The sequence below is a fragment of the Epinephelus fuscoguttatus genome, linkage group LG22 (genome assembly GCF_011397635.1).
Source record: "Epinephelus fuscoguttatus linkage group LG22, E.fuscoguttatus.final_Chr_v1".
Lineage (NCBI taxonomy): Eukaryota > Metazoa > Chordata > Actinopteri > Perciformes > Serranidae > Epinephelus > Epinephelus fuscoguttatus.
In genome coordinates, this window is record NC_064773.1 from 20032282 (window position 1) to 20047628 (window position 15347).

Here is a 15347-nt window from a genome sequence, read left to right on the forward strand (position 1 = left end):
AGTTAGCTTTTGTTAGCACGTAGCATTCCCAACCCTCAGTTCAACCTTCCTTTTCTAGTGTTGGGCTGTTGTTTGACAGCAGATACACCAGAATAGAAACAAACAAACCTTCATGACAGCACCTGTATTGTGATTGTCTCTCTTGAAACACAAGGTGAAATTGATAGTAATTACAGTCCTGGCTATAGACCCAGGGCCGTCTGAGTCACTCAGCCACACAGAATGGCAAACCAAGTGAACAGTTGGATCAGGGCTACAGCTGCAGAGTGAAACAGTTACGGAGATGTGTATCACTTTGTTGTAGAGAGAGAGGTCTTTACAAAACAGGACAACACCAATTTTGACATTTTTGGAAGCAGGCTTTAGAGCTGCAATAATTAGTCAGTCAGCAAAAAATTAACATGCAATTATTTGGATAATGAATCAAATATTTCGTCATCTTTCAGGCAGAAATTCCCAACATTTGCTGATTCTGTCCTGAAATGTGTGTCATACATCACAGTTAAGTGAATATCATTGGGTTTTAGACTGTTAATCAAATTAAACAGACTTTCGAAATACATCACTTAGAGCTACGGGGAACTAAAGCACCAATTTTCTGACATTTTATGCACAAAAAAAGCAATCTATTAATTCAGGAATAATTGGCAGATTAATTGAAAGTGAAAATAATCATTAGTCACAGCCCTTAATGTGTTTTTAGACAGAGATCATAAAATTGACATCACACGTCTGTTGTCTTGTATCAGTCTGTTCGAAATGGAGGTAGAGGCAGGAGGCGATTAGCTTAGTGTAGCATGAAGAATGTAAGGTTAAAAGTAAAGGTCACTGTTTAACACATCTTGTTTTCTAAATTCATACACAACGCAATGTATAAAAACAATTTGTGGTTTAAAGAAATATTTCACTGCTGGAAAGATGGTCTTTTCATTTGCAGTAGAACGAAGCAAATACTTTTGAAACTGGTGCTACACGAAGAGATAAAACAGACAATGGGGTTGTGGCATTTGCTTTTGTTCAAGAGGTGGAAAACCTACAACTACCAGAATGCACTGCATTGCACCCACCGAGATCTGTGCGCTGGTGAGATGAAGGGAAGTTCACCATAGTTCATTTACACACTACCCACATTGTTATACAGAGCTGGTTGAAAATCTGCAAAGTGTCCCTTTAAGAGCGAGCTATTGAGTGTATTTGGGTAAAGAGATTTGAAGAAAACCCGGCTAACTTGTTCCCCCTGCTTCCATCTTTCTTGCTAAACTAAGCTAATTGTGTCCTGGCTCTAGCTTCATGCTTGACAGCAAGACAAATAATATTTCCCTTAATGTCACATACAATAACCCGAATATCAAATAACACCAAGCCTTATCCATTACAATGTGGGTATTTTAATAATGCATTACATCATGCAGGTCTTGTGTGTGTTCACGTCCGTCCCTCTGGCACACAGACGCAAACATTAACCTCCTATCTCGTACTTACTACATGCTGCTCACTTACAAGCCGCAGGTAGTAAGTAGGAGATTACTGACACAATGTCCAGCTTTGTACAGGTGGTATCACCTTGTCTACCTTGGTAGTGCTCTCTCACGGTGAACATCCCATGAGGAGCAATTCACATCCACTGCGAGCTGAAGCTGGATACTAAGTTGGCTGGTGAATAATTTCAGTGTTGTTAGAGAGTGATAGACAGTCAGGCGGACGGACAGACTGACAGACAGCCCAAACAGTTCCATTATAATGATCGAAAGTCAGAACATATACTGTCAATTTAATGACATGGAGACTGAAAGCTTTTTTTTTTTTTGAGTTTATATATAGCCTGTATTCCTCCATATAGTGTTTTCTATTACCCTCCTCATTATCGTCTCACTGTTATATATTACCTCTTGCCACTGCAACCGAGCTAATTTCTGAAAGGGGATCATTCCCTGAATATAATTTTAGATAAGAAAACAGAATAAGAATAGGCAGATATAAAAGCAATCAAACAGAAAGCCAAAATGAATACAGTAGACAGGCAGACATGTATCCACCCAGACACACAAACAACCTGAATTGAGTTTGAGGAAATGAGAGGCGGGAATAATAATTTGTTATTGCATATCCTAAGACGCCACTAAATCTCACATCTGTGCTGCTTTTTTGACACCATACATATATATATATTTATATATTTTTGTGTCATGAATGTGTTGTTGACTGAGATTAGATTTAACCGGATAAAATGTGACACTGTCAGCTGTAGAGACAGGGAAAATACAAGCACACCTAATCTTCTGACAGACAGTGCTGTGCAGGCAAACACACTAACACCAGTGTGTGCGATGCTATAATACAAATGATATACTGTACTCCTGGGATGGATGGATGGATGGATGGATGGATGGATGGATGGAGGTGGGGCCAAAGGGGAGGACAAAGAAGGACACTGATCAGCCAAAGCATTAAAACCACCGACAGGTGAAGTGAATGACTTTGATCATCCTGGTACAATGCAAGTTTTCATTGGGAAACCTTGGGTCCTGGTGTTCATCTGGATGCCACTTTACAGATTACCAACACAGTTATAGACCAAGGCCCAATCCCATTTCTACCCCGTAAATCTTCCACTTGGTATTGAGTGCCCTCGTTTGCGAGATAACCCTTGATGAGGGAAGTGAGAAATATTAGGGTAGCGATCTTTCCCTAAGAAATGAGACACCACTTCATGCAAATCAGCGTGGCCGACGTGCAGGCATACGTCAAGTGTAGTGGCGACGCAAGATACCGGTAGTCATTCAGGTTTGAAAATGCCGGCTCCAGGGCTTGTGTTGTGGCGTGTGCTATGTTTATTGTTCTCAGTGTGATGAATCAACAGAGAAGAAACGCTGAAAACAGGAGGCGCCTAAGACGTTTTCTAGTTCTGATCAGTTTTGTTCGGGTAAGTCGATTTGTCTAAATATTTTTGACGCTGTGTTCAACCGAGTTGCTGATGAGTTTACGCTAGTCCAACCATCTGTTGTTTGTATAGCCTACATTCCGATTGTACAGTAACAAATTGTTTTCCAAAACTTGCCGAAGTTGCTGACTTTGCAAGGTGTTCTGGGAAATTTCATCTTCCACTTCGTTGAAAGTGTGGGTCGGGGCTCCCTTGGAATCTAGGGCGGGTTTTAAGTGTTGGAAACCACTTCTACGACCTCATTTCGGTTTTGGGACACCACTAGCCTAAACGTGAACGCGCACAACCAAGTGCAAGTGGGTATTTCTAGGGAAAGTGTGGGTATTGGGACAGGCCCCAAGTACACCCCCATCGTGGCAATATGCAATGCCGGTAGAGGGGTGTATATCAGAGACTCTGCTCCCCCAAAATATGACCACTCTGATTGTTTGGATTGTTTGGCGGCACGGTGCTGCAGTGGTTAGCGTTGTCACCTCACAGCAAGAGGGTTCCTGGTTTGAACCCAGGGTGGGGGAGCCCTTCCGTGTGGAGTTTGCATGTTCTTACTGTCAGCTTGGGTTTTCTCAGGGTGCTCCAGCTTCCTCCCACAGTCCAAAGTCCAATATTAGAGGGTAGGAACAGATGCATCTATTTCAAAGGCCAGTTATTTTTATAACTCTGATGCTTGCACACACATAAACAGTCATATGAACATATATGTATGCCATCTCTGTGTGCTATACAGGACTGTATGTCATGTGTTACTACATGAGAATAAAGCAAGTGTAATATCCTCATCATTACTATTCAGGCTCTCTTTCACCTCTGTCCTCCCTCTTTTCCTCTGCCAAGTTTGGTAATGTGACTCCTTGTTCCTCGTTTTGTTTATTTCTCCTCTCCCTCGCTTTCGCTCCCTCTAAATTGTATTTCCATCCCGCGTTCAGGCTGTTTTGTCTCTTTTGATCAACTTAATAGTGGCCCTCTCCCTCTGTTTTTATTGCCTCTTCTTCTTTTTCTTTTTTACTCCTCTCTTTCCTATTTTCTCCGAGACTGCAGTGAATGCAGATCATGACACAGATGGAGGCTCCTTAAATTAGTTTTCTGTAATTACTGGTGATTGCCACACAAAGCTGCCTTGTGCCGTTCGCACTTGTGTGTTTCACGCATAAGTCGATGTGTCTGCTGAAAGTGTGCCGTGCCTCTTTGGTAAATACCCTCTCGTTTTACCCTTTCTTGACAGTCTTTTTTTTGTTTCAGCCCTCCCTCTCTCCATCTTAATCTCACTTTCACTACTTAGCAGTGTTTCTTTTTCATCGACAGTGAGATCTGGATCCTCCTCAAACATTTATTGTTTCTTTGGCCCATTCTATTATCTGCTCTGTTTCTTTCTGCCTGCCTTTTTTTCTGCTTAGACAAAGCATGCTGATAACAGAGAGGCTGACAAAAGAAGGGATGATTATAGAAGAAGGGATGGATAGACGGGTGGGAGGAGAAAGCTGAAGTACTTTGGAAATGCACATAGTAATGGACGGGAGAAAATGGGTAGTTTTCGAGGATGGTGAGTGGTGGGATGCAACGGGGCTCGGAGGTAAAGAGGGAGAGGAGGGGATGGAGAGGCAGAAGATGCTTTGAACAGAAGAGGAGAGGAAGGAGAAACAGCTGCTGTGGAAGGAGGGAGGGCTGGCCATAAGGAGAGTTAAACAGCGAGCAGTGAGAACTGGATCGAAGGAAACGCTGAAAACAGACTGCAAAAAGAGTGGATTTATGTGATAGAAAATGCAGAAAGGAGGAGGGAAGAGTGCAGAGATACGCAATGCCTCAGTTACCTCCTCCGCCGGAGACTTGTGTGGAAATGACACAATTTCATTGCGGGATGAGCTCAGGCTTCATTATTACTTTTCTCCTGTCATTCCTTATTCTCTTTTTGTGTGTCTTTCACTGTCCGCTTGTGACCGTCGTTCTCTCACACAGATGGGAGCCTGTTGGCGAGAACTCTGAACAGACACAGGCCCATGTTTTATTAATGCATGCTGCATTGTCGTCTTTGCATCTCCCCGTCATAAACATTTAGCATCTGATACCAAGGCTTGCTATTGTTGCTAAAGTGAACCAGGCAAGGCTGAGGGCTTTTTTAACAGCCCTTCTGCTTCTTTCTCTCCGTCTCTTTTTCCTCTCCTCTTGTCTCTGTAGCTCCAGTAACAGGGGGAGAGGTTGTTCATACACTCTCTCTGTCCCTCGGCCCCTCTCCTTCCATCTGCCTGTTTCCATCTCCATCAGACGGGGAGGTTTTAAGGCCTATGCTAATTGATATTCTCACACATTTCTGTACTTCTGTAGCTCCCCATCCGTTTTTTTCCCCAACATCTTGCTTTTTCCCCCATTTTTCTGTCAAACTAAGAAAGTTTGGAGTCTTTTCAGCTTGCTGGCTATGTGATATTCGCACATATTCTCCCTTGTTCTCCCTCATTTTCCCTTCTCTTTTGCTTTTAAGTCGCTGTCTCTGCGTCTCTGTCAGACAGGCAGGGTTTGATGCTCTCCCACAGACCTGCTTACTCTTCTTTTTACTTCTATCTTCCTCGTCACTCATTTTCCTCCATCTTTTTTTCTCTCCTCTTTTGCCTCTGTAGCTGTTAAGCTGGCTAAGGGTTGAGGCGTTTCTGCTTTCTTGCTCGCTTTTATCCTTATCTCTTACTCCGTCTCCTTCTCTCTCTTGGGTTAGTCGGATTCTGATGGATGTGACTGACGTTGAATATATTTGAACTTAGCGGCAACGCAAATCAATTCTTTATCGACTTTCCTGTGCCAATATTCCTGTTTCACTCTTTTTTTCACAAGTCTGAAAGTTTGTCTCTGCCTGCCAGTCCATTTCAGCAAAATTTAAATTCACACTGGCTCCATTGCGTGAAATCTTTCATTCGTTAGTAGATATCCTGCTACATTATTGAAGCAAAAGGTGAGCTTCCCTTGCAAATGTAGAGGAAAGTTGTGAGAGTTGTGGGTTTCTTGTGATATCCTGTTGTTGATCCCCAAAGGGAAAGCCTCCAACTCTGGGGGGAAGCTACAGAGCAGCGCCTCTGGCTGGCAGGGAAACAGTATCTTGCTCGGGGACACCACAGCAGAGTTTGTGCCTGTGTCACCGTGGCGCTTTGCTGTTGCAACGAGAAAACCTGGGGAGTTGAACCAAGTCTAGAGGAACATATGCTTGCACTTTAAATGCACACGTCGATTCCTCTTCTATTGAAATGATTAGACATTCTCACCGCGCTCGAGCAGCCCAATCTGAGCACCCAGCCTCCACCAAATAAGAAATCAAACCGAGAGATTTCACGGTTATTTCTTTAAATCAGAGGGAGTGAAACAATGCATTTTGTTAACATAAATCTGCCTGCTTGCCTCTCAGGCACTTTTTTGTGTCGTTTAGGAGCTTGTCGGCTTGCCAACTAAATCCAGATGAGGTGAAGAAGAAATAAGCACAGGAATTTTTAAGGTACACTGGTGACAATATCATCAATAGTTACAGAAAATGGTTTAGATAAAAGATATAATTAAGACTGTAGGGTGTTATAAAGGTAGAGTATCAATATGCACTTTTAAAATAAATTATTTTTGAATTGAGTTGGGCTTTTGGGCGAAAACTTAGTCGAGGAAAAGTTTACTTCATAAGAAAATCCTAATGGAGTAAAAGTTTTAACAAGTTGACAAAGACATCAGTGAAGCCAGAATGACTACATTGCACACAGAGGAATGTAATTTATTAATAATGCCAACCAAATGCCCTTTTGATGATATGTAAGTAATAATTGTGGACATGGAGAAACACTAAGCGTTGTGTTGTGTGACTCTAGTGTGATTGTTTGTGAAGTAAGAACAAAAATGTGTTTTGAAGCAACATTAAGCAGCCTGTTTACCCTAAAATTACAGCTTCAAAACCAGTTAGATGGTACACTGACTTGTAATAGGGAGAAAGTTGCCTCTTTCATTTCCACTCCGCGCACGAATGCTTCTTTCTGCACAATGTAACTTTGATGAGCGGGTCGGGTCTCCCGAGAGAGGTAACCATAGGTAACCCTCTCCTGCAGCGCAACACAGGCGAATATTAACATCTTTCATAGGGAAGATCCTTTTCATTTCAAAGGCACAACAAAATTCAACAAACCACTTTGGAGCACTGTTCATTGTGTTGAGTAGCTGTTGGAGCTCTTTAACATTACAAGCTACAAAGTGTCACAATCGCTGTCAAGCTGTCGGGGGCACGCTGGGCTGTCCCTGACCTGACTGTGGGGGTTCACATGATCCCCGTTTCTACTGAGCAGTACGGTTCAGTTCAGTTTGGTATGCTTTTTTTCCATTTCCACTGTGAAAAGTTGTGGATGGTACCAATGGAACCGTTCTGTACCGTCCCCAGTTTTGGTCCCCCCTCTGTTGGGGTACCTAGCACACAGATTTGGTACTAAAAGGTGGAGCTGTGAACACTGCAGTCTGTTGATTGGTCAATAGAGGACGGTCACTCTGCTCAGGGCTGAGCTGTGGCTGGTTTTGAGGCTCATGTTGATACCGTGGAGAATTTTACATGTATTAATAAACCGTAACTATAAAATGAAAGGATGTTTTGCTGCCTCTCGCAGCAGCTTAAATTTCACTGTGACAACTTTGACTATTACTTTAGTTTTTATATCACATACTCTTTTAGTAATGAGTGGATCTTCAAGCGTTTATATATATATACTTTGTAACTGAGCAAGCTAATGCAGGGCTGCAAACTGTGTGTACTGTTCCGATGTAGTAGTAATGATTTGTCTCACAACTAACGGGAAAACAGCAGCAACAATCAGACAGCAGAGTGTAAATCCCAGCCTATACAGAGTGTTTCCTATACATTGTTTATTTTTAGCAGCTGCCACAATATCCTCAATGACTGCCACATATTGATTCACTCTTTAGTTTAAATTATTTTTTTCCCCACTATTTAAAATGGGTAAAATCTTATTCCATTGTAGAGCTGTGGGCAGTGCATTGATTCGCTCAGCCCCTCCTTTCTACACTCTCTCTTTCTCTGTTGTCAGATCACAAATAAGATAAGAATTATCTAGCGAGTATTCTGCCTCACTCCCTGCCACTTGGAGACTACAGCTCCGATGGACCTTCAGGTACCAGCTTTAGCGACTCAAATTCAGCCAGCATAAACCAGCACTAAGGGTCAGCGGCAGTGCTTGGTCTAACCTGTGTTACAGCAGCAACAGTTTGCTTATTCAGCAGGGAGTTAGGGCAGTCTGGGATCAGACACCTGGCGCTGAGGTTTGTGCTGACTGAGTGACTCACTGAGTTGCTACAGTGACTAACTAAAGGCTGCACTTACCACAGTGGCGCACCACTCTGAATCTGTATGGCTGCCAAATTGCAAAAATACCAATTGTTGGATTATGTTGCTTTTATACAGACTATACAACATAAACTTTATAAACTTTAAGATTTTGGCAGAAACATGTTTCTGCAGTGCAGCATCTAACCTTTGATAACTGAAATTGGTACTGTAGGTATCACTACAGGATGAAGTGGAGGAGAAGTGTTGCCAGGGTGATAAGTAAATCATTCATTGTTCAAGGTCACAGCAACGAAAGCGGAAAGTTGTGGATATCGGCACATTGATATGTCACTGCTCCCACACTGTTGACACACAGTGCAGCCAGAGTGCATTCACACATTCACAATTTTGATTTAATGTTCTTCATAAAGAACAATAAAATAGTACATGATTATTTTATGTAAGTGAATTTATGATGCATTTTTAGCAGCTCAGTAAATCTCCACATGCCCTTGTTGCAGGCAACATTTTCTGGAAATGTGTTGTATAAACAAAACAAAACCCAAATGGAAATTCATTAGGCCAGTAAGCCTTTCCATGCATCTCTTAAACCAAAACATTAATCAGAACTGATGAGGGGTTGTCAGCTACCTGTTTTCCAAGCATATTGGCTCGATGCTGCCAGCTCCTGTCATGCCTATTGTATGTGTGTTTGCAGTAATTGCTGCTGCTTTTAAAAGTGAGCTGTCTTTATCCACCTTACTCAGAAATTGCCAACAAATAGTACAAACACTACGAGATTGAATAATCATTTTCTACTCATGGTAACCACTGCTTTCAGAGCAAACCGTCTGCTTTTGTGCAGCATAATTTAGAGAAGCTGCCAGCATGTCTCTGCTCCAAACAACTGTTTTAGCTGCTGCATCACTAACTGGCTCTAAAGAGGTATGATTGGTGCAAAGGGAACATTAGAAGAGAGTCGGCCAATAGGAGAGTGGTGAGAAAATGATGATATGCTCATCACTGGGTGAGAAATAAACCTTTTTGTGATGTTTTTTTACAGACCAATCAAGTAGCTGAAGACAGGCCCTTGTTGCTGTGCCCTGTATAATCGCTGACGAAATTTTTAATTACTTAATTGCCTCCCCTCTTATTTGGCCCTGTTAACGATGATTTTTTTTTTTTTTTATGTTAAATATAAACATGTCGGTGCAAGGAAGAGAGGAAGAAAGGAAAAGGGTCAGGTAAGAGGAGAAAGACCAAAGCAGATTAAGATAGATTGATAAAACAAGGGAAGAAGGGAGTGATTTAAGGAATTCCTTAAGTAAACAGTGTAAAGAAGACAAGCAAGTGTGGAGCCAGATAAAAAAAAAGAGAGTTGGTAAATGTGAGGATGGCAGGTAGGAACAAAGGGAAGGCATGAAGAAATGATGAAAAATCAAATGGACATTGCAGTAAATGAAAGCAGATGAGAAGGAAATGAGATTTGGTGGTTGTAGTTTCTAGTCCGATGGGCATGAATATTTCCTGTAGCTAATTCTTTTTCAATTGGATGAGGTAAACAGAAAAACTCATTTGTGTTTCCCTGTGCCTATTTTGCACAAAATGAGAGAAAAAGAAGAAAAGATTAAAAAGATATGGAGATCTGGAAGACAAAAGGGAGGGAGATGATTTGAGATAGAGAGAAGGGAGAAACGTGGTTTTGCTTGTCAAATGCATACCGTCTCTTTTCAAAACAAACTTATAACATAGGTAGAAAATGTCATTTTTAGGTTAACTACCCTAGGTTTAGGCCAGTGGTTCTCAACCAGGGGTCCTTGAGGGAGTTCCAAGGGTCCCCAGAAAAATGGGGAATAGTTAGTGTAACAATTTAATTTAATGCAAAGGTAAGCCTAATGTGAGTAAGATTCATAAGCGTGGCTATTCTGGTCATAGGTTTCACTTCCTCCAGGTTTATCTTCCTTAACTGTTGTCATCAGCTTTATAATTCTGCTCTGAATCATATATAAAAGCCCAGTTCGGACCAAAGACTCATGGTGAAACAAGTTGAAACAAGCAGCCACCCTGGACTTTCTTGCTCTTTATTACGACAGTTGCTCGGAGTATCAAAGAATGCTGCCGCCCAGTGAGTCTGATAAGCCTGCTCAAGGGTGCCTCGGTGCGTCAATATCTGATGCTGAGGGCCACTGAGTCTTTGCATATTTAGTCGTTTTTTTCAGATGTACATTTTTAATCTGTCATCCAAAAAAAAAACCTTACCCACAGAAACCTTGCACACTGATTCCGATGAGTTTTATTGTTGTATTCGGTGTGAAAATTCGCAATACTTACAAAATGAACAGACATGTTTCCTCCTTTCCCTCTCTCCATCCTCAACCTGTGAAGTCACAAGTTAATGGACTGTTTTTTCTTTCTTTTCATGCATTTTTTGTGTTTAGACTAGATTTAGTAGCACAAGAGGGCAGTGTTGAGGAAATTAATTTGAATAGGTGTGGTAACTCAGGCCCCTGGCATGCAGGTAGAGAGAGGGCGAGACAGGCTGGCTTTGATTAGGAGGGTCAGCTGGGCAGGTGTGCTCCTTTGTCTGCAAAGTGTGGCCTGCAGGGAGAGACAAGCCAGGGAAATGTTTGATGCATCAATGCTAGATGACTGCAGAGACGCTACTGGTATGTGTACTTTTGATTGATTGATTGATTGATTAATTAATTTGATCTGCACAATTAAAATATATGTTTGTGAGATGTGATGTTATTAGGGAAAGTGAGCAATCCATTCATAGTTTCACTCATTCGTTCATTGTGGTGCAGGTTATTTTTGTTATGTTTGTCCACCTTATTTAGCCGAGTATTTCTTGTGTTTGTGGCTTATGACTGAGTTGTGTATGGTGGCTGAAGATAGTTTAGTTTGTTAATTCTGTTGATGGATTAAATTTGATTAGCTTGACGGCAGAATCTATAGTTCAGTGGTTTGTATATACATTTAAAGGTTTAAGTCGACATGATTCAATTATGAGTTTGTTTGCTGGGTGGAATTTGATTAAATTTATTGATTGGTAATAACTTACTGATTTGATTTGAATCGGATTGATTTTTGTTCAAAAGAGATACTGATTGAGGTGGCTGACTTTGTTTTGTGGAATCCAACTGCTTCATTAAAGAAAAAGGAAAAATGAATGGAGTTGTTCAGCGTCCTCTGTCGTCCTCAGATCCCCAGGTCAAGTTTAGGCAGGCTTTGAGGCTGAAAACCAAAATAACTCAACACTACCTTTCTGGCTGTCACCACTCCCTCCCTGTCTTTCATTTGCATGAAGAGGCGGAGCTGTACTCCACATTCTGTGTGCGGTCTACATCATCCTCCTCTTGATCATCATCCACCTGAATATTACTATCTGACCTGTTGAACATGAGCTGTCTGAGTCATGAAATCATTCTGTGCAGCCTGTTGCACTGTCTTGTCACTGCTGTGTCCCACCGCCACATTTCTTCACTGACTCATGGTCAAACATCTCTAAAGGCTTCTTACAGATGCGAAAAAACAAACAAAAACTTGAAACTGTTCCGAACGCTTTAATGACCGACGAAAGTTTGGGACTCGGTGTGCAAATCTATTGCCACAACATATTTGATTTTAGACGTGCAATGATTTAGGACAGAAAAAACGGGCTCAGTGTGCAAAGGCCTTAAGTGGAAGTTAGACCAGGACATCGATAACGTCATCCTGTGCACCCACGGCAACGCAAGCACAGTAATTATGAAAAAGAGACAGCAGAAGTGTTTTGCTCAGTAAGCCCATTAAGTACACACCAAACATATGCTATGCTAGATTCAAATCAATGCAATTTGGGTTATAAAGAAGTCCGTGGATATCACACTAATTGAGCCTCTCCTACGGTGGCTCACTGTGAGTTTATACCTCCTTTTGCTATGTATTAATTACAGGCAGGGTTAGAGTTAAAGAGGGAAAAGACTGCGTTGGACAGGATCCATGAGTTTAGTAATATGCATGTCCATGAGTGTGAGTGCGTGTGTGTGTGAGGAGGAACATCGGGAGTGATGATAGTTACAGTTGGACATGTACTTCGTCTCGCAGAAAGGGACCTCATTCATAACTCGTGGTCGCAATGAGAGATTGAGACCTCAACTTTGTCTCTCTATTGATTCAGTCTTCCTCCATTCATCTTTCTTACTCAGTCTCTCTCTCAATATGAGTCACACTCATTCTTGCTTATTCTTCCTGTTGCCCATTATACGTATCTCTCATTACTTAGGATGACAGTGAGGGAGCCTTTGCCTCTCTCTTCTCTTCTTCCATTGTCTTTCTTTTCTCCTCTCTGTGTGATTACTTCCTCCTGTCCTATCTTTCCTCTTTTAATCTGTCTTTCAATTCCATTTCAGTTTTAATCTCAAACACTTTGCTGTTTTCTTTCATTTTTTTCTCTCTCTTGATGTTTTCTGCACTTTCTTCTCTCCCTCTGTCTTCCTGACACTCTCCTTTGTCAGCCTCTGTTTTCATCCCCTTAGTCGATTTGCGATCTTCATCTTCACACTGTTTCTCTCCGACTGTATATATATCCTCAGCATCTTCCCGCCATATCAATGACTTATAGTACACAGGTGGAATTTCCATAATGCAGTGCTTCCTCCTCATGCTCACTGTAATTGGATTTCCTTTATGCTACGCCAGATTCGGCAGTCTGATTTGATTGTATTGCTACATAAAAGACAGAAGGCGAGTAAGACTGAGAGGGAGAAGGATAAAAGGTTTGTGTTCAGCCTTATTGGCGCTGAGAAAACTAAACCTTAGAGGACACATAAACTTATCCATGCGTGTGCATATTTGATCACACTCTATGGCGCACACACACACACACACACGCAGGTATATTACAACACAGCCTAGATTAAAGACTAAAGGGGACAGTTCTTTTGCCATATCGCCTCCTTAGCAGCACCTGGGGAAATATTACTTCATTATATTTATACGTACCTCATGTATGTAATTTGTGTATTCAGGCCTCTCTGCTGAGGTATAATGTCTTATTTCCCATAACTATTCACATGAAATTTAGACCAAACATTGGTATTAACTCAATAAAACTCCTTTGTAACTTTCCAATCCATAAAAATGCAATGCCAGCTTCATGACACTTCTCTACAAAGACACTAAAGTCTCACTGTCTTCAGGCGGGGTTTTGGCTCATTCCTCCACACGCACGGTCTTTAAATCTTGATGATGCCGATGGTGAATCTTGAGCTTCAGTTCGTGCCCCAAATGTTCTATTAGGTTGAAGTCTGGTGGTTGACTCGAACATTTCAACACCTGTATTGTCTTCCTTTGAAGCAACAAGTCTCCTTTGCAGTATGTTTTGAATCGTTGTCCTGCCGGACGTTCAAGCTGTGCCTTATCCGCATCGTCCTGGTGGATGGCAACAGATTCCTCTCAATATTATTTCCTGTACATGACTCTATTCATCTTTCCCGTGATACTTTGGATTCTGTTGGTACCATGAGAAGAGAAACCAGATTTCAGAAATACTGTACTGATGCGATACGTTACAGTTGCTCTGATGTATTGAAGTAGAAATAACAAATATAAAGTGCAAAGTATGTAAAAATATAAAGCATGTAGAAAATATAAAATGATGTGCCTTATGCCACATTACAGCTTATACAACTAGTATGTAAGGTTTATAAATAGAAGAATATGTGTATAATGCAACAATGTACAACACAATATATACATAAGTAGAAATTAAAATAAGAAAAATATACAATTTACACAATATATTCAACACATGTCAAGAAAATCTGGGTTTATTACTTATTTATTTAATTGGGTGAGACTGGGGATAGTTGTATATTAGTTGTAAATACATTTGGGAATTTGTTGAAATAATATGAGTTAAAAGAAGAAATGTAAGAAAGAGGTAGGGACCATGATGCTTGCACCTGCGAACTTCACTGTAGTTTCGGTATTTTTAGAGTCATGTGGAGCCAGTTCTTTTCTAAACATGATGTGTGGTATTGTATAAGTAATTTTTTTGTCTCATCTGATCACACTAGTATTTAAAGAATTCTCCAAAAGTCATGTAGCAAACTTCAAACAAGCTGTGTGAATATAAGACGACATGTTTAGAGAAGAATTGGCTGTACATGTGACCTGAAAAATACCCAAACTCTAGTGAAGTTCAGAGGTGGAAGCGTTATGGTATAGGCCTGGTTCTTTTCTTGTGGTGCCAGAAGAATCCGATGAATGGAGCCATGTACTATGAAAGTATTGAGAAGACTCAATAAGAAGACTGTTGCCTGTATAGATAACATATATTAAGCAAACTGTATATTTCTAATCAGATATTGGTATAATTAACACTGTGTAAATGTTTCTATCCTTTCTATATTTCCCTCAAGCATGGTACGGTCTCTTTCAACACATAAATATAAATACTTCGGCAGGTTATAAGTGGCCGATAGCTGTAGTCCATACAATTTGTTACATATAACTGTATTTTTTCCCAAATCTGAGAAGTTCCTGGTGGTGTTTGTCATCGTGCTGCTTAGTTGTACCTTTGTCTTTCAGAAGATCTTGTAAACTCTTAACAAGGTAATACATTCTTCAGAGGAAATGCAGCTTGAGGAGGACACATCTTCAATATTTTAAAAGATGTGCCCACCAAATATTATGAAACTTTTTTATTTTTAAATGAATAGTTCTTGATGAAAAAAAAAATTGAACCATTTGAGCACCAATCAAAGTGTAACCGGAGTTGACCATCTCTCCAACATCTTCTGCCTTTGTTACAGGAAGTGCCGGCACGCCAGTGGTTTTCAATGAGAATGGAGACGCTCCAGGAAGATACGATATCTTCCAGTACCAGATCACCAACAGGTCTACTGCAGAGTACAGAGTCATTGGCTCCTGGACCAATAAACTACACCTCAAAGTGAGATTTTATGCACACGTGTTTCCAGCTTGCTGCATGTTCAACCTTCTTCTCCAACTGCAATAGTTCTAACAACTTCTGTGTGATCAAGAAAAAATGCCTTTACAGAATGTTTTTTGATTCGAGTGGTTTATCGAAGCTTCTGAGGCATTATAGACCAAATGCCTTGGCAGAATGAGAGTTCA

The 15347-nt window shown here is 41.0% G+C and overlaps 1 protein-coding gene across 5 annotated transcripts in view; it reads left to right on the top strand.

Moving 5' to 3' along the window:
- The window catches only part of grm8a (glutamate receptor, metabotropic 8a), a 337827-nt gene that overhangs the window by 277099 nt on the left and 45381 nt on the right, over window positions 1–15347 (top strand). For all 5 annotated transcript variants that reach the window (XM_049566773.1, XM_049566771.1, XM_049566775.1 and 2 more), the window contains one exon: window positions 15023–15162. In XM_049566773.1, coding sequence (XP_049422730.1) covers window positions 15023–15162 — 140 coding nt within the window. The remainder of the gene's footprint in view (window positions 1–15022; window positions 15163–15347) is intronic.